At 43.8% G+C, this 19948-nt stretch overlaps 1 protein-coding gene across 4 annotated transcripts; it reads right to left on the bottom strand.

The window, feature by feature from the left end:
• Positions 1-2800: 2800 nt before the first annotated feature.
• Positions 2801-18807, bottom strand: rbms1a (RNA binding motif, single stranded interacting protein 1a). 4 transcript variants are annotated; one of them, XM_056413145.1, is made up of 14 exons: positions 18366-18805; positions 16167-16330; positions 14524-14582; positions 13507-13598; positions 9291-9448; positions 8547-8626; positions 8335-8435; positions 7871-7920; positions 7690-7780; positions 6695-6745; positions 5902-6003; positions 5501-5569; positions 5159-5233; positions 2801-4823 (listed from the first exon to the last, which is right to left on the bottom strand). In XM_056413145.1, the coding sequence occupies exons 1-13, from the start codon at positions 18414-18416 to the stop codon at positions 5165-5167; spliced, it is 1137 nt and encodes a 378-aa protein (XP_056269120.1). In that variant the 5' UTR covers positions 18417-18805; the 3' UTR covers positions 2801-4823; positions 5159-5164. The 4 variants fall into 4 exon arrangements, with proteins under 4 accessions (XP_056269120.1, XP_056269123.1, XP_056269122.1 ...); XM_056413148.1 differs by having other exon boundaries at positions 16167-16351; positions 18366-18802; XM_056413147.1 differs by having other exon boundaries at positions 16167-16312; positions 18366-18801.
• Positions 18808-19948: the final 1141 nt, after the last annotated feature.

Below are 19948 nucleotides of genomic sequence, written 5' to 3' on the forward strand. Positions count from 1 at the left end.
TTGAATTGTGTTTGCGTGTGTATCCGTGTGTGTGTGCGTATGTGCACATGTTTGCTCAAGTTCAATTACTTCCTGCAGTAAGGAGGAGGAAGCCGAGAGAAGGAGTGCCAGGCCTGTGATACAGCCTCCTTCGTCCAGAGGTATGACTGGAATGCAGGTGAATAAATGAGCTCTGGCCTACACAATAAAATAATTGGATATTACACAACTGCGAAATCACAACATGTGTGCCAAAGGGCTTTATAGTTGGTGCAACATGCAACACTCTCTATCTTCAGCCCCTCGGTTTGATCAAAACAAAAAGCAGACTCGACAGCATGCGAGTGGTTCTGTGCTAAATGCTAACACGTGTTTAGCAGGTATTATGTTTACCATGTTCACCGTCTTAGTTTAGAGAGTCAAGGTGCAAACATTTGCTAATCAGCACTTCAAGTACAGCTGAGGCGGATGGGAATGTTAATAGTTTTGTGGGTATTGGACAAAATGTCATTCTGACCAGATCATGGTGCAAGATGGAAAGTCGTCAAAGTCGTCATTACATGACTGTGGATACCAGATTTCACCTTGTTGTAGAGATGTTTTAATAAAGAACTAAAAAGTCAACCATGCTAGAGAAAAAGTCAGAAATCAAGTCATTGGGGTTCATCCTCTGGTGATTATGAATGTCGAAATAAACTGTAATTCTTTCCAATAATAGACTGACAGAGCCATGCACCTTGCACTGCGAAACACATGAAGAAGAATGAGTGAAAAAAAGAAACCCAGTAAAGAGAGAGAGATGTTCATGAGCTATGGAAACACATCCCAGTACACTTATATGTGCTTCTGTCACTTAACATGTTTGTTGATTATCCAATAGGTTTTTTAATTAGAGAATTTTCTGATCCCAAAAAACACTTTAATTAATCAATTGACCTATAAAAGGAAAATGACCACATTTTACTCTTACTGCAAGTACTTAATGTACTAGAAGAAGTTATGTACACAGAATGAAGAGGCAGATGACATCATTACTGGTTCATAAACATGCAGTGTTAGGATGAATTCATATTTTCAAAATGCAAATAATCCTCATACTGGTGGATAGTTTCATTCATAACAAAGCATGATATTTTATAAGCTATGAAAATGTTTTGTGGATAAAAATCTTCAGTTACCACCGGCACGGAGCAACAAACACACTTTATTGACCAAACAATGACACAAACTATCTTCAGCTAATACAATAACCAACATAATCATTAATTGCAGCGGTGTACTGTCTGTTAACCCTTTCAGTGATTTCATTATGCACACACAGGGAAACAAGTTTGAACTGACAGTCTGGAGAGCAGCAATCAGCAGCAGTCTGCATCTTTAGGAAGCATCCCATGTGTTGAGTCGCTGACGTATATCACACTAAATGAAGGACACTAGATACTGAAGCAGGCCTCCCCTCTCAACGTCTGTGCCCCAAGTCTGACCTTGCCCTTCTCCAGGGATCAGTGCCATGTGTCCCCTCAGCTGTGGAGAATTAAAAGAGAGACAGAGAGCGGATGAGAGGAAACGAGAGGGGGACTCTACGTGCCATGTATCTTATTTTCAAAGGACTAATGCCCTCACAAGAGGTACTTGATTGACACGTGTGTGTGTGTGTGTGTGTGTGTGTGTGTGTGTGTGTGTGTGTGTGTGTGTGTGTGTGTGGGCACCACATGTATGTATATTGGTGCTGGAGGGGAGATGTGTTGGGGGGCTGACGGTGGGTGTGATGGCTAATCTTGATCCCTCAGACTGGTTAGAGATGGGGGGCCTGGTGCCTCTACGTCTCTGGGATCAGCTGCGCTAAGTCTGAGCTTAAGAAGGGAGATTTGGCACAAGAGTGAAACTACAAAGGCTGTGTGTCTGAAATAGTGCACGAGAGGTATTTCAGCACACGCATGTTGCACTTGTTGCTCATCTGATCCGTCATGAATTGCATGCAGAAGAGCAGACACGCAACAAGTTATTCAAGCTTGAAAAATATGTTCTTATTTGAAAGAATGCTGGCTATCTTTGGCTCACAGCGCCCTCTGCTGCCAGATACTCAGCTCAGCCCTTTGGTCTCTGGACACTAAAGGTGTCTTCTTGATATGTATTGTATTCTCAGACCATTTGAGGTTGCTGGGAAGGAGTTAGATATGGTTAGTTCATCTCTCCAGCACTGTAGAATATATATAAATAACTAATATGTATATATATATATATATATATATATAAACAATCCCCATATCTCATCAGGGTTTTTTTGGGCTTTGGCTTGGAGGAATTTGAATGGAAAGCCTGGATTATAAACTGGAGATGCATAGATTTATAGATGCAAGATTTTACCAGGAAGAAAGGATCTGAAAGAAATGCTTTGTGAGATTAATTGTGGGATCCAACACTTCTGTAGCTTTACCCAGACAAGTGAATTTTAAGTCAGGATATCGCTCGCCTGCGGCAGATTTTGACCTATACTAAATTACAATACTAAATTGCTGGCGAACACCATGATTAGCAATTAGCTTGATCATAAAAGGAGAAGGCTGCTGATATTCTGAGTTGAACAATCACATTAAAACTACCACTTAATGAATCCTTCAAATGACCACACGCCTGATATATTTAATTCCACTGTGGTGCCACAGACATAGAGGAACATATTAAATGATACAATGATCAATGCTTTATTGCAATTTAAAAAAAATAGGACACCAGAATGATCCTTTATATAACCAAACATACATTACAAATGTGCAACAGCAAAAGAAAAGACCAGTCAATTAAAGAGACAGGAGTCGTGTCTGAGAAAGAGAAGAGCCTTTTTATTCAGCATTGTTCTTATTCCAATGTTTTCAAAGGAGAGAGCAAGGAGAAGGTTGTTTGAAAATCAGCTGAAGGCGAAGGGAGAAGCAATGAGGATAACATGTACAAGATTTATTTTTTGTCCTTTTACATTTATTCCAGCAACAAATGTTCAGAAAGGGAAAGCACACTCGGCAAAAGCAGGTTACCGCTTGTACTTTCCGACGGTGAGCATTTACTGCTACAAGACTATTGATGATCGGGGGAAAGCTCCGCGACCATGCAGCTCTGACATTTTCTTCATGTCTCATAGTAGTGTATAGAGTTTCTTACATCAGAAATCAACAATTTAAAGAAGAAAAAGCAAAGCAAACGATAAAACTCACTTATTTTTCACGTTTGGCCCTGAATTCATATAATTTACAAATCTTTTTCGGGACAAGCGAGCCTTTGAAACACAGTCACGGGATTACAACTTCCATCCTATTATGAAATACTGCTGTTTTTTAAGCACTTCATACATAATTGTTTGATTTTAGATGCACATTGTATGGCATTTTAACTATTAAGCTGCTATTATAACCAAATGACCAAAACGTGGCTAAATCCAAGCGTTGTTTTTGGAGAGCTTTACAGTAGAAGTTTAACCAAAGATAGTGGCTTTTAGTTGTTTTTTTTAAATGAGGAAAATAATAAAAAGGTACGGGAACGTGGTGAGTCAGCTAAGATCAGTCAAGAATGGCAAAGGCAGAAGAATGTGCAAACTAAATGCACGTGGCCTGCATTAATTTACCCCAAACACATCTTAAAACCAGCTATTTCAAGGAGAAGCTCGTCGTTGTCTTACTCACAACCGAACAACGCTCATCGTGTTGAGAAAAAACCCACCAGAACAGAAGCAATGACAAATAAAGATGAAGCTAAGCACAATGTTTCTTTGCAGATCAGGAATAGAAACGCTGCATGTGGGAGACAAACGGGCAGAAGTCCTATATCGCCAGCTCCTGAGCGTGGCTTTTGCTCTGCTTCGTCCACTCTGGTGAACGAGGGGGGGGGCTTTACCTGCAAACCCCACAACACCAGCAGACTCCAGCAGAACCATGAGGTAGATCACCGGTCAAACTGACCACAAGAGAAAAAAATAACCCTCCTTAAAAGATGTCCATTGGGTGTAAAACTTGTAATTTCATAAAAGTACGGCTCTTTGTTTCATGTCACAACTTTTTTCTAAAAAAGGAAAGAGGGAAAATAAGGGGTTACCTTGCTCTGAGACGGTCACCGTTCTTTTTTTCTGTCAGTATTGCCGTGGGACTCTCATTGTCTTTATTGCTACCAGAAGACTAGATAGCGAAGCATTTCACACACACGTCTGATCAATCAGATACAAATATGACACCTGATCAAGTTCAATGAAAACAATGTTGGAGAATGTTGGATGTGACGTAAGGAAGGCACCTTTTCCAATATTAGATTAATTAATTCCCTAATGAAATGGTCCTCTGTATCAGCTGTCTAGTGCAGTTGAACATGAATTGATTTTGTAAGCGGTTTCTGTGGCAATGTTGAAAACCAAAATGAAGATATTCTGAAACTTTAAACTTCAGTGCAAGTTTTTTTTTCTTCATATATCACAAACAAAGGAACTATAAAATCATAGACACCTTGGAGGGGGTAAACTATCTCAATCTCGTGAATTATAGTATCAAATCATACTGGGGGAGGAGTGGGGACGGTGAAGGGGGGGGGGGTCCTCTGGCATTTGTTTGAGAATCATTGAAAAAAGAGAAAAAGAAGAGCTTGTTGTTTCTTATCAAAATAAATCTTTTTTTTTCTTCTCTCCCTGTGATTAGCCAACTGCTTGAGTCCATTTACACTGTTTTCATTTTTTCACCACAAACGTCGGAGCTGTGCAAAAAAGTTCATGTATCTGGTCCAATCAGAGAAGGCAGTGGCTGTTACCACTGTGATGTCATCAGCAACCTCCCACCTGCCCTCTGGCTCACAGAGCGGGAATCTACAGCCTGAAAATAAACAGACACAGAAAGCATAAGCAGTGGTATGATAACTATAAACTATGATGAACAGCAGCGTTGGAAAGTCTTATATTTGACCGACACAGGCACACGGTATACAGATTTAAAAAACTGTACCGTTTGCATAGTGGTAACCAGGAAATGATTCGTATTAATGGTTTATAAGAGATCTATCATGCCTTAGTCACTAATTCTTTAACCATTCATAAGGCGTCTTATTAGAAAGTGGTGTTTTTAATTTTTGTTATGTGGCAGAAAAGTTGCTAAAGTTACAACGTGCTGCCTTCACATCAGACGACTTGCATTAAAAAACTACAGCATACCTGTGATTACTTGCTGAGTTGACTGTAAGGAGACGAGTTATTGGAAGAATCCACTTGTTGCTGTGTGCCGTTTTCCTAAAAAGCAAAACAGCGTCTCTCATTTAGAGCGTGATAATAACTATCTTCACTGTGTTTGCACTAAGATAATTGATGGTTTTAGAGGATGATCACTTCAAAAACAGCTCAAGGCCTTATGAGTAGAAACTGACTGGACCGGCATGGGCTGCTCTACTATACTAAATCAATAATTGTTTTTGGATATAATCACAGTTAAATGAACGCCTGCTATGTAGCTGAATGTCTTGAATGAAAAGGATTGAGATGAAGACACAATAAACTTACAGCTGCTGCCTGCATGGGAGGATACTGAGGCATGTAAGCTCCCTGGACACCAGGGTTGGCTGAAATATACTGCAAGATAAGAAAGATTAAATAAATTAAATAAAAATGATAATAATGGGATTACATTTTGTTAGACATGAGAGCGAAAACATGAACATTAAACTGTAGTCTGTTTTGAAAAATTATTATTGAATCACTCATGGACAATAAAGTGTCCTTGCAAAATGTCGCAATTAAAGATCTTCGTCGTGGGCTGCTGGTAAATCGCTGTCATTATACAACTTGCATTTAATGAAACAGTCCGTCTTCATATTTGACAGCATTTTCCATCTAATAATACTACACTGGTTAAATTAAATCAATGTCGAGTGTGATGTAGGATATCCCAGAAATCCACTCACCGCTCCAGTGTTTCCCAGTGACAGCTGACCCATCTGCTGAGTAATCATGGCTGAAGGGTGCAGTGACATGGAGGGATCCACAGAGGGAGACATCACAGCACCCTGCAATACAAAACGCTGGTTATGACCAAATAACCACATCATTCGAGGCACTAAAATCGCCTGATAAAATAACGCAATACGGCCTGGGTTAAAATGCTCCTGGGTTACGCTACGGGAGGAAAAGTATGTCGAAAAGTATGACGTCGCCAGCGCTGTTCTTTTTTCAAATGTGGTCTATTCCTTTAAACGTGACGCCTTTGAAAAACAGACCATTTCCTAGTAAAAAGTGGGGGAGGGGCAGATCAGCAGAGACACTTGTTCCACTGGAAACCATCTGTTGGAAGAGTCAAAGAGTCACAAGACTGTCTCCGCTCCAGGCATTTCCTGCTGGATCCAGAGAGTGAGGAGGAGGGGCGGCGGGGGCGGTGGCTGAATGTCTTTTTAGTTGTTCCATTTCTCTTTTATACACACTCCCAACATACGCACACACACATGAACTTACAACATGTAAATACACAGAGGCTATTTCCCAGAACTGGTCTCAGGTCTGTCCACCACCTACATTTGGGGAAGCTTTTAACGTTGGTTTGATTGTGTCAGCAGAACGGGCTTATTAAAGTTCACACACTGAGAGCTCAGAGCTCTAGTGGCGCCACACACACCCATTTCCTGTCCACAGAATAGGAGGTAGTCTACGAGTGTATGAAAAAAAGAAAAAAAAAAGAAAAAGCAAATGCCGTTGTTCCCTTACCGGGTGCTGCATGATATATGGTTGATGTGCCACCCAAGAATGACTCTGTACCTAATGGAGGGTCAGACAGGAAGGGAGAGGCAGAACAAGAGACAGATGGAAAGAGAGAGTTACCGATGCGTCTTGAATAAAACGTAAATGTTACAAACTTTAAAATTACAATAAGTGTCTTCTTTTTTTTTTATAGACCTACAAGGACATTATCGGTCTAAATGATACATTTGGACTGCAATAGTGTATGCTGTATTCTTTCTTGCTTTTTGAAGCCACTAGTTATGCTCAGGGACCTTGATCATCCATGACAGTCCCAGATAAATTCAAAGCGTTCAGCTTTTTGGGGCCCTCTGTTCCCCTCTGTTGGCTAAGGAGCTTTTAAAATGATCTCCATGACCTCAGCCTTTAAGGTGGCATCCAAACTCCATGGATCTGACAATATGTTTGATTAACACTTAAATAAACATTTTCTTCGACCCCCAAAGAATATCTCAAGTTCAGCATCAACCCTCATGTGCAAATGAATAAATAACCATTCAAAAGACGGCTCTTGTCTGCATGCCGAAGTGTTTCTGATGCAGAGAAAGTATTGAATCAAAACTCATGGGTGAAATATGACAAAAGAATTTGCAAAACACTTATTTCAGAGAAAGCTTAACTCAGAGAAGATATATCTGCTGGAAAAGAGGAGATTTTTTTTGACTAAGCTTACTGTCATCTTGAATTCTGGTTGACCAAGCTCTTCAAACAAAAAATCAAATAAAAAAATGAAATGAGGGCAGCTTTCAACACCTATTCTTAAATTTATAGCACGCGTACAACCCACACACAGGAAAAAATACACCCTTACCCACTCTACACACAACATTACCTAAAATGCAACAGAGAAGGGAGGAGAGACACAGTGAGTGAGAGAGAGAGAGACAGAGAGAGAGAGAGAGAGAGAGAGAGAGAGAGAGAGAGAGAGAATTTAAATCCAGTTATTGGCCATTCTGCAGTACCTGGTAAGCAGACACTGGAGACATGTAGGGAGACATCGCAGGCTGCACAGTCATTATCCTGTTGCCCACTGGATACGGGGAAGGGTAGTACCTGGGAAACATACAGTATTTCAAAATAAAGCTCCGGAGTTATGATTATGGTTATGAGTAAATTGGTGTCATGACGTGTCGTGCAACTCACCCATTCTGTATCGCTGCTGAGGAGGGGTCATAGGTAAGAGTCATTGCACCCTAAGGTAAGGAAATGATGTGGAGTTACATATGTGCATCTTGTATCGCAACAACATCCCCATGTGGAAGAATAATCAATGCATTTGAACACCTTTTTCCAGTTATACTGGGTATATATGACTCATTCCGGAGTGTTCATTTGACATGAAATGGCTCGACTATACATGTACCGGTCATTACAAAATGTCAACGTTTGAACATTCTGATTCGTTCAAATTGTAGGGCAAATGTTTTGCCAGGGATTTGTGAATCAATGAATGTCCAAATATATTATTGGGAAAGGACGTTTTTAAATTTTTTTTTAAGAAAGGGGAATAGTTTGATGCATGACACAATTCTAAAATGTCATTCATTCTTATCACGCGTCACACATAAAGAGGTTGACAAACATGTCGGATGACAGCAGATACATACTAGTCTGAGATCCCCTGTCTGTCCATTGGGAATAAATCCGCTGTGGGCATGTTTCTTCCTCTGACTGTCTGCAAACTTACACAGCAACGGCTGAGAGGGAGCTGGGGGCGAAGCGCAAAGCAACAGCATATCAGCACTCAGCCATCAATCATCAGCACCTCTACAGTTTTCATCGGAGGGAGCACGAACAGAAAGGTGGAATTTGTTCCTACCCAGAGCTCCAGAAGAGATCTTGATGAACTTCCCATTGAAGTGGGAGATGACGGCGTTACACTGCTCGGTTGTGTCCATCCTGACGAGGGGAGAGAACCAAATCAAACAAACGATCTTCAGTGAAGAAAATGGAAGTGGGAATTTAAGGCGTCAAGCACCTTCACACGGTTGAGCATAATTCTCCCTTCCTCATGTTAATGCTGGTTCATTCAGTTATAAATGTACCTAAACAAAGACACATGGCTGTGTGTGTGTGTGTGTGTGTGAATAGGAGCTTGTCTTCATTCGGCTTCCAAACAATAGCAGGTTTGTCAAATGAAAGTTATTTTGAGGATCGTCAACACAAACACTTCCCCCGTTTTCTTTTACAACCTAACTTCCAGCAGAGTGAATACTGTAGCAGGTCGTTCACAAACAACTGGACATGACTGACTGGCTAATGTAGTTTTGGTTGCTCCTTAAATTCAAATGTAACTAGTCCGCCAGTGATTTATTGTGTTATATTATGTCACAAATGTACTGTAATAGTAATAAATGTGTTGCAAATGTTCACAGCATCTTAAATTGACTAAGTTTTAGTTGAGCGTCCATTGCCCTTGAACAGAAGCCACACAGAGCAGCAAAAATATTTTAGGTGGTAGTTTGGTACGGGGACGTTATTTATCATCGCAGCTTTCCGATCAAAGCTGAACGTTTAATCTGCAGCTCCTTCAAAGAGAGAAAGCAGGACTACTGCGACCGACCTGGCGAAGCCAACGCCCCGGCTGTTGCCGCTGTAGTCCCGGAGGATCCGCGTGGAGACGACCTGGCCGAAGGGCTGCAGCATGTTCTCCAACTCTTTCTCGTCCACAGAGAGGGGCAAGTTGGAGATGTACAGATTGGTGGGGTCCTGCTCCTGTTGCTGTTGTAGAGGGAAAGAAGAAGCGCGTTGTTGGATGTGGTGTTTTTTAAATATTTTTTATTATCGTTGGTTTTGCTGTGACCGGAGAGAAAATAATAATTGCTCTTGAATATTTTTTTGAAGAGAACCACGAATGAATGAAACATGTTTGTGTGGATCAGGGGCTTTTGAGAGGGATAGAGGAAGACATTTGGTTTAACAAACACAAATTCGCTCTCCTCCCCACACCCACAGAAACACACTTCATCTGAACCGCGCAGCAGCTCAGCGCCGCGACGGTCTTCCCTAGAAACAGCAGGAGGGCGGCGTAGCCTAGCTACCGCAACACACAAAATGTTCTGCCGTGTTTGTTCCAAGCAGAGCAGCTTCATGCAAGTCTCCTGAGAGCAAGCCCTCACCAATGAATGCAAGCACAACAACACAGCTGGGAAAAGGGAAGGGACTGAAAGAAATAAAATGATCCGGACCATTTCCGCTGCTCAAAAATCACACATGTGATGCAGTTTGTCATCTAAAATGTTATTAAATGAAGAACTGGTTACTTTAAATTAGTCACAGAGGATCAAGAATGGCTCAAAGCAGCAGTGCTGTTGCTACAGTGCTTCGCTGCAGAAATGCCAACATCAGAATCAGAATCAGAATCAGAAACAGGTTTATTGCCAAAGAAATGATGTTTTTCAAACAAACAAATTTTTTTTTTTTGGAAGTGCAAACAACACACATGACAAACAACAATCAACAGGGAGGGGAGGAGAGGGGAGAGGAGGAGGAGGGAGGGGAGAGAGGAAGGAAGGAAGGAGAGGAGAGAGGAGGGGAAGAGGTGGTAGGTGGGGTGGTGTCAGTGGTCAGTCAGTCAGTCCATGGGTCCGATGCCGGCCGAAAAAAGCGGGAAAAAGAGGTCTGGGTGTGGATTGGGAGGTCGCCCGAGGGCCTCCTCCCAGAGAGGACCACTCAGGAGGGGAGGGGTGGAGGGGTCGGCGAGGCGTCTGGACAATCTTTGGTGACCTGAGTGAACAGGACACCTGGAAGAAGGGAGCAGCCGATAGCCGGTGCAGCCTCTCGCGGATGATGCTCTGCTGCCTGCGTCTGCTGTGTTGGCAGGGTGCCTGGTGACGCAGATGGAGTGCCAGGCGGATGGAATGATGGATGCGCATTTACTACTTAGAATCATACATTTCCCTTAGGTTTCCCTTCCTGAAAGAACCCTCTCTGCCTCTGCTGGGCCTTCTTGGAGATGGAGGAGATGGGAGATGGGGCCTTGATGGAGCGGGTGATGAGATGAGGGGGAGGGAAGGGGGAGAGAGGAGCACAGCGCAGACGGGGAGGAGGGCGGATGAGAGGGGTGGGCTGCATTCACAATCCTGAAATCCACACACAATCCACCACCTTCAGGAGCCTCTGCTGCACCAGGTTGTTGGTCAGTCGTCTCCCACCAGGTCAGTCTCCTCCCCCTGTAGGCGGTCTCGCCCCTGAGGTCATCCCCGTGATGGTGTCATCCATGGCTTTGACTGGAGGTGGACTGAGGTGTGGGGAGAGGAGAGGGTGCAGGAGAGAAGGGACAACAGACAGAGGAGAGGAGAGGGGGGCCCTGGGGGAGTGGTCGGGGTGCCTGAGACGTGCTTCCCTGTCAGCCTCCTCAAGTGTGTTGTCTGTGATTCAGGGTCAGGTGAACACTGCAGGCAGAGAGCTGGATGAGCAGCTGGGAGCAGGGGAAGCAGCAGGGACGGGGGGATGGGATTGAAGGCAGAGCAGACAGGATCAAACAGCCCTGGCGTGAGTCCTCGAGAGGATGCTGAAGGGAGTGTGTGTGGTGAATGTTGACTGCAGACCTGTTGGCTGGCTGTTGCTGTGGGGGGGGGGTGCAGGGGTCGTGTCTTGAGGTGAGTGTGACAGGGACAGGTGTGACTGGACTTTGACCACACAGAGGTCAGGGGAGACTGCAGGGGTCAGAGAGGTAGCCTGTAGCAGGCTTTTTGGGTGATGTTTTGATGGTGGGATGATGGGGGAGTGGGGCGCAGGGATGCAGGAGGAGGTGTTGCTGGAGGTGAGGTGGAACACCGGAGACAGCTGGTCGGCACAGTGGAGGGGGCTTCCCGGGTGGAGGGGGTGGTCCGGGCCTAGCGCCCGGGGGGTTTTGAGTTTAACAACCCAGCTGAGGATCTCTAGGATGAGATGATGGAGAGGGTCTGATGGGTGGTCTGGTGTGGGCTGAGGGGGTGGATGGGCTGGGGGGGGCTGTGGGTGGCTGGGTGGGGGGTTGGGGGGTCTCTGGGTTGTTCAAGTGTCAGTCATGCATCTTTGTCTTTAGCAGTAGCATGAGCATCATCTGCCAGAAGCACATTGTTCATGGATGGGGTGGGTGATTTGGCTGGAAGTTGGTGATCTGCCTGAGCCCTCTCCAGAAGCTTGAGTCAGTGTGCAGTGAGCTGCTGTGCAGGTTCTCGATCTCTACAGTCTAAACCTCTCTCTGGACTGTGCTGTGTCTGTATCCTGCCTGCTGTCTCTTGTCCCTGATCCTGAATGCCTGGTCCTTCCTGCTCCTGTATAACTCTCTTTGAGCTGGTTGAACCAGGGTTGTTATAACCAAGAATAGAGCTGGTCACAAGCAGTGGTCTGCTATCTCAATGTAGCTGTCCAACTCAGTCAGGCTAGTCCACTCATCCAGGCTGCCATCCAGTCCACAGTCCTCCAGGCCCTCCCATCCTCCCCCGTTCCACCTCCCTCACTGTCCCTCACCACTTCCAGAGACACAGGTTTGCAGGCAGCCCAGATGTCCTGTATGAGCTGGCAGAGGGAGTCAGACAGTGAGTGGTGCAGTGCAGCCCAGTGCAGCTCGAGGAGGCGTGATAGGCCCTGATTGATTGTTGTCTGAGGTGGTATTTCTCTATATAGGCATCTTAATTATTTACATATAATTCTTCCGGGTTATGTTGCAGTAAGCAACTTCTTTTGTTAAAAATCCAAGCACAGGTACCACCGGAGTGTCCGCTCCTGTTTCCCCAACTTTCACGAGTTGTGTTCACGTCCACCGCCGTTCGTAAACTCCAGCGCTCGGCCAGGATGAATGTAGCGAACTGAGGATGGGAGTAAAATGTCCAGTGGATGATAATTAAAGTGGACAGTAAAATGAATCACCCAGGACCAAGGTTGCTGAGAGCTGTTGCCAGCCGTTTCGGATTTACAGCCGAGCTCCAAGCGAACAGCCGGCTACTCCGAGGCGCTGCTGCTGGGCCAGAGCAGCGAGCTGAGCTGGAGCGTCCCAATTGAAGCGCAGAACGAATCCGTGAGAGACTAACACTGGAGAGATGAGAGAAGTCTCCCTCTCCCTCTCAGCAGCTGGAGTAGTCCCAGTTTGTTAGCCAGTGTTAGCGAGCGGAGTTAAATAGCGCCGCACCGCCCCCAGAATCGTACGGAGCCTGCCCGCGCCGTCCCCCTTTCTCCCCGCGTTTCCCGGTGGTTTCGGTGTCCGACCACTTTAAGAAATGTCCAGTAACTCCACAGAAGTTAAAAAAACCTCCGCTGAGTTGTTCAAAAGTTCACCAAATTTCCAGTTAACTTCAAGAAAAAGACTCTGGGAATCCGCTCAAAAAAAGTTCAAAAAACGACAGTGAAAAAACAAAAAGAAAAACATTAAAAAAACAAACAAGCGCAAGCAGCCTCATCAGTATGCATGAATGATAATTGTTTAAGCTCAGTGACAAAGTAATAATACTGGTAAAAAAAATAATAAGTCAAATCTGTTCCATCTACACAGCATAACCTCACCAGGATGGTGGTTTAGTGTGTGGGCTGGTGGTCTGGTGTGTAACGTGTCACACTGACTGACTGACGGTTATTTGGCAGGCCGGGACATGACATCTGGTTTCTACAGTGAAAGTAAATGGGGTCACGGGAAGAACAGCTTGTCAGCTGAGGTCATGTGACCAGTCTAATGTCATTCTCCAGCACACACCGGACACAGAGAAGCATTAGAGAAGCACAACCCCACAGAGATGTTCAGGAGCAAGACAAATATGCACACGCATGCACACAAACACACATGCCTGCAACAAACTCACCTTGGCCATCTGGGCCTGAATGCCGCTGGTTTTCAGAGCATGTACTGCCTTTAAAGCAGCCGCCGGGCTGTCAAAGTCCACAAAGCCGTAACCTGTGGTCGGTAGAACGATATTCAGTCACTAAATTATACGAACAACCATCTATTGGACATTTTGTACTATCACTATTAGAGAAGGGATGCGACATATGTATCCATTTGTATTGTTTATTACTGTGAACATATCAAGGTATCTTTCATGTTATCAAACGTGAAGCACAATTTAGATTTCTCAATTTAATACCAGCCTCATGTTAGTGTGGGATCTATGAAGCTGAAGGCAGCAGCTGGTTAGCTTAGCATGAAGATTGGAAACGGTTCGCTCTGTCCAAGGGGATACCAGTGCCTCACTTATTAACATGTTATAGCTTGTGTCCTTACAAAACTGAATAAATGTACTGCATAAATGAATAACTGTGTTTTTTAAGGGGAAACAGCTTTTTAAGAATTAAACCAGTGTCTATGTTTAACCGGATTCATGACCAAATACACACACTTTGTGTCCTCTTTTCACCGTTATCCAGAGCATATCATGGCGTTTCGGATTTTTTTAGCGTGTTTTACCATCGCCCAGTTACTCACTGGTCTCCATTCTTTTCCAGAATGTGTGAAAATCTTTGTGTAGAGACTCTAACATCTGCTTAAATTAAGTTATCCATCGTAATCTGTTTCCATTCTAGTGCAGTGCAGACTTTGTAAATCAAGCTGCAGTGTCGTGCATCAACATAACAAGTTTGAGCAAAATAATAACGGATGCGTTGCCTTTTCGCACTGAGGGATTACCCAACCCAAGTGAATTATCAAGTCGCTGCAAATTGATTTCCATACATTATGGAAATGAATGCTGCCTGGAGGGTGTGGAAATGTGTTAAAAAAATCTAAAATAACAGGATGTGTTTCAATATCTAACAAGTGTTGGAAGTGATATTGCTCAACATACTTTATATAATATACTAGCTAAGCTAATAACATTACTGACCTTTACATTTGTTGGTTGTCTTGTCCAGGATTGCCTTTGCTGACTGAATCTTGCCATACCTGTGCACATATCAACATTCAGATGACTCACAAATAACTCTGTTTGAATAATTCAATTCAATTCAACAAACAAAGTTAATTATAAATTAGTTGTTGACGTCATATGGTAGTGACTCTGGAGTGAAATGGTGACTTTCAGGGCTGGAGAATGTTACTGTAGATAGAGCGTTTAGTTTAAACTATTTAAAACATTCTAAACCGCAACAAATTCTCTAAGTCCTGACGTAATTTTTTTAGAAAGTATCAATTTTTATTGTCTTTATTGTCAGCAAATTCCATTGAGTTATTGTCTAATTCATAATCCCCAAAAAAGTGTTTCATCCGTTTCTATAATACCTCAATTATTTACGGTAACTATCAAAATAGCGGTTGGTTAATGCCCCAACTGTGGCCGAGCTGTGAGCAGCTATGTGAGGGCACGCGCCGTACAGACCGAATGCCGGGCTTACGTCACCATTCAGACCTTGTTGCTATGAAAAGTGTTTTCATTTCTGCTTTGTGCTGGCAAACACCATTGGGAACATCATGAACAAAACACAAGCCAACAGGACACAAACAGCTGCTGCTGCTGGTTTCATGGCTGAATGCCTCTCTCTGTATGTTTGTGATTCGAAGGAAAAGAGAGGAGACAAAAACTCCACTAATTATGGCGTCCACCACACTAACCACTCAGACTGACGCCTATAGTATCAAGTATTGAACATGTTCACCTCACCGCTTTACATGACTCGCTCTTCTTATTTTAGGAAAAAAACCTGTAATTTTTGCAGTCCACTTTACATACCACAGTTGAGCCAAGACTTTTCCATGTGTGCGTGTGTGTTTCTGTTTATGGAGCTATGGTTGGAGCATTTTATTTCAGCTTACACTATGGTTAAACCAGTGTGTGATTTCGAATGCCAAGATTTATAATTTGCCAATAAAACTGCACACAGTCAGCATTTTTGTTTGTCAAATTTCTATTTGATTAGCTTAGCATAGCCCAAAGACCTAAAACGAGAGGAAACAGCTGGCATGGCACTGTCCAAAGGTAATTAAGTATGCCTGACATTATCAGTCCTTTAAGACCACTTAATATTTTAAAAAACTGAAGTGTAAAATGTATAATTTTTTTTTTCAAGGCGTTAGCTGTTTCTCCCCCTGTTCCTGTTGTTGTGCTAAGCTACGCTAACCGCGCCCTTGGCTGTTAGCTTCCCGTTAATCGTAGAGTGGTATCAAATTTCTCATCTAACTCTTGGCAAGGAAGCAAATAAGATAAGATGTTAAGATACTCCTTAAACTATAGAAGTTATTTCCCAAAAAACTGTATTAATAGTTTCATTACATTATTTGTGCAACTAAAATATAACAGCAAGTTTGACAGACTGCATTGTTGTACAATTTGTGCCTACGGTCAGGGAGGAGCTTCGTTACATCAGACTGGAACGACGTCGTATGTGATATCTCAAGCCTGCCGCCAGCCCTCTTTTTCGGCAAACAAACATATCAATGACAAAACACTGGTGTGCACAAACATTAGCATAGTTTGGATGCTCAACCTGTGTGTGTGTCTGTTTGTGTGTGTGTGTGTGTGTGTTTACTCACTGGTGACAGAGTTTGACTAGGTCCAGGTCTGTCGTCGCGGGAGGCAGGCCGCGGATGTACAGGTTGGTTTTGCTGAGCTGCTCCAGGCCTGTGCTGCTGCTGCTGTTGCTGCTGCTGCTGGGACTGGACGGCGTCATGGGGTAGGACTGCACACAGGATACCCACTGTTAGGAAGCGTATGGGAGCTAGATAATCCAATTTAAACCCAGATCAACATTGATCACAAGAGCTTTTTTATTATCTGTGTGAATACAAAATGCAGAAACACACAAAGTATCCAGATTGGACATTGTAACACGCCAGAGGGGTCCAGTGGTGGAAGTACCTTCACTGAAGTACAAGACTTCAGTGCAATCCTAAAAGGTTCTCAGCTTGAATAGTTTTCTGCTATTTTCAGTGGGAAATATTGTAGTTTTTTATTAACTTTATATGGCACACATATAACAACACACATTGGGCTTATGAATTATGATGCAATACTTTAATAATACTGTACCCAGTAGTATATGAAGTATCTTAAATTAGCTTCACATAACAAAATGACATACATGACAAATAAAATATATTTTCCAAAACACAACACACTGCATTTCTACTTTTACTTTTGATTCCTCATGTGGATAATACTGAGTGAGTAACATATAAAATGCAGGACATTTGATTGCGACAGAGTATTTTTTGCTTATACATGAAATAAATGAATTTATTTTTTATTCTTGTCCGAGAGGCTCCTTGTTGTAAAAAGGGGACTGTCCACCATCATGTATGCGGGCCTTTATGAATCCCAATGTGATTAAATCTGTGCTCACGTCTTACATCCCGCTGTAGTGTTTGTCGGAAACCTACAGCTTTCTTCATTCTTGTGAGCCAAACCATGCGGCACTGCCCTGCAAAGCATTTCCTTCCCCTAACTCATTCATTAAAATAGCTTCCAGCAACCCCAAACCCTCTGCAGATCAGATCAAAGACAAAGCATAGAAGAATTGCACCATCTGTCCATAACCATAGGACAATCCACTCCAAGAGCCAAAAGCCATGGATACAACCACAGCCATGCCAAGAAGAACTACTGAGCTATTCTTCCACCATTCTCATTAAATGGGTAAACAATCGATTGCTGGGGCAGGACCCTCTGTTCGGCCTGCTGTGTCTTCAAGTAGAGGCCTTATATTTCTGTTGGTGTGCAATTACCACGCTAACTTTGTTCACTTCGGGTTCACTTTGGGCCTCCGAGACAATACGCCTACTCCATTAGAGGGCAGCTACGGTGGTACATTTCACAGAGGCATCATCATCGCACCTTTTCGCAGACAAAACCTGTGTTACGCCTACACTGAATACTCATTCACCGCTTCCCTGCAGGGACTCATATGTGTCTGGTTTCAGATTCCCCTCCTCAAAGTCATATATATGGTGCCCTCTGATGGATACATATTACAGTTTAATCTGAAAGGTGGATATTCGGGATCCTATAGGCTGCAGGCTCAATCTATTTCATATGAAACGAGGCTCACGTTTCTATCATCAGAGGTTAGAATAGCAGCTGCCTCTCACCTCTGCGCCTGCTTTCTATTCCCATCTTCCATCTTTATGGAAAGGTGTGATGGGAACGCAAAGGGGCACTGCCTTCAATTACATGTTTCCTTCACCTGAGAGGTCACAGTGACAGATGCAAGCGGCACAGTTCACTCCAGCACACTGACATATATTACATTATTTTACACTACTCTCCCGCTCTCGCTGGATTCACCCAGGAGGCATTAATCAATAAAATGGACAACAATAACCGCCATGCATTGACCAGAGGGGGCGAGTGCTGGGCAAACAAGGTTATATGGACATAATAATTAAATTCTCGGTCGTAGCGCTCTGGATCAGGCCAGCAGCTGGTTTATCTCTCCATGTTTAGCCTACCGGAGGATCAGCTTCGCGTAGGACAAGTCGGCTGGGAGAGGTGGATATATTTAAAATATATATAATTTGATTATTTTTTGTATTATAAGATATAAACGCATATGAACGTCAGAAAGGGCTTCCCAATGTCATTTGTGGCTGCTATTACACCGCCTGTTTAGTCAAACGCCGCCTCAATTGTGGGGGGCCGGGAGTAGGGGGAGGGAGGGGGGGGGACTAGGCAGAAAATTAAAAAATAAATAATAATAAAATAAACCAACGTACACGAGTGTGTGTTTGGCCTACCTGTTTACGAGTGGCTGTCTTCAGCGGGTTGCCCGTGTTTGCAAAGATCATCCTGGAGGTTATAGATGTGTGTGTGTTTATATTTATTTCCCAAAAAAGAAAAATCGCAACGAGGAGCCACTAGAGACGGAATCCGGGCGGTGTGCGGAGCCTATATGAAATAGCCAGTCGGTTTAAAACATCCGCATCGTGAACGGGCCGGTTAACAGTACAAAAAGAAGAGCCTCGGTCCTGCATCGGTATACTGACACATCTAAACGGTTAGACGCACGCCAGGCGATGGACCAACCCTTCGGTCCGCTTCATTGATCTACGACGTCCTGCTGCAGACCGCTCGGCAGTCCCACCTCCTACAGACCAAACCATCTCCGCCTCTGCAGGGTGTTCGACATCAAATAAACTGCGTGGCCGCCTCTCGCAAAGTCGCCTCGGCGGCGGGTTTTGGGTGACAAAGACGCGTCGAGACGCCCGGAGTCTGCGGCTCGGCTTATAATCGGATACAAAGTGCTTTTGGGTTTGATTTGTAGGCGCACAATAAATCGGGCTGAACACTCGTCGCCTTTCATGTTGTTGTCGTCCGCACATACCAAGCATTCTTCACCCCCACCACACACACACACACACACACACACACACACACACACACACACACACACACACACACACACACACACACACACACACTCTCATACACACACCCTCTTCCTCTTCCTACCCTTCCCCCCATCCAACACACTCCATGTCAGAGAATCAGGATGCAATGAAATATAAGCAGGGTATGGCGGGGGCTGGAGGTCACACTCTCTCCCTGTGTAAACCCAGCTATGGGAGGGCGCGGGAATTGAAAGGCAAGAACACAGGACACATATTTGAAGGCATGTCTAATGAAAAACATTCACTAGACATGCCTTTTGCTCCTATCTTCAGTGTCCTGTCGGCTCATAATCGTATAGCCTGTACTGTATGTTGATCATGACTTAGAGGTGAAGTTGAAAAGAAAATATTGACCTCCTTCATGAACTTGTAAATCAAGAGAACCATTAGTATTTCCTCTTCCGAGTGCATTCACAAGATTGATCTGTTTATATGCAGTTTGTAAATATGTAAACTAAGCATTTTCACATATCGCACATAAATAACTCAATCCACTGAACAATAAGGGGGAGGCGGGGGGGGGGGGGGGGATAAGATGAACGATGGCTTCATAGCTTCTGGTTAAATGTTTAGTGCATTAAAATAATTGGTTTGAAGATGCAATTGTTTACCATCAGGTCTTTAAAATGAGATGTTCATCTTTTAGATTTCCGAACTCTTGCGTTTGAACTCTGAGACCTTTTGGGTTCATCAAACACAGGCTTAAATAAAGCTTTGCGTTGTTGCACTGCGATGGAGGAGCGGCCCCTCTCATTACAGCGGGTCCACCCCTTCAATGGAATCAATGAGAAGTCATTTCAACCCGGCTCTTGTCTTTATCCACTCCTGTGCTCATCCAGTGTCCTCAGGTCTTTGGCTTGCTAATTCTTATCATATGTTGAGCCAGAGCTACCACTGAGGTCATGTCTTCTGAATTGAGAGAGGGAACC

This window comes from Pseudoliparis swirei, chromosome 4 (assembly GCF_029220125.1).
Source record: "Pseudoliparis swirei isolate HS2019 ecotype Mariana Trench chromosome 4, NWPU_hadal_v1, whole genome shotgun sequence".
NCBI lineage: Eukaryota > Metazoa > Chordata > Actinopteri > Perciformes > Liparidae > Pseudoliparis > Pseudoliparis swirei.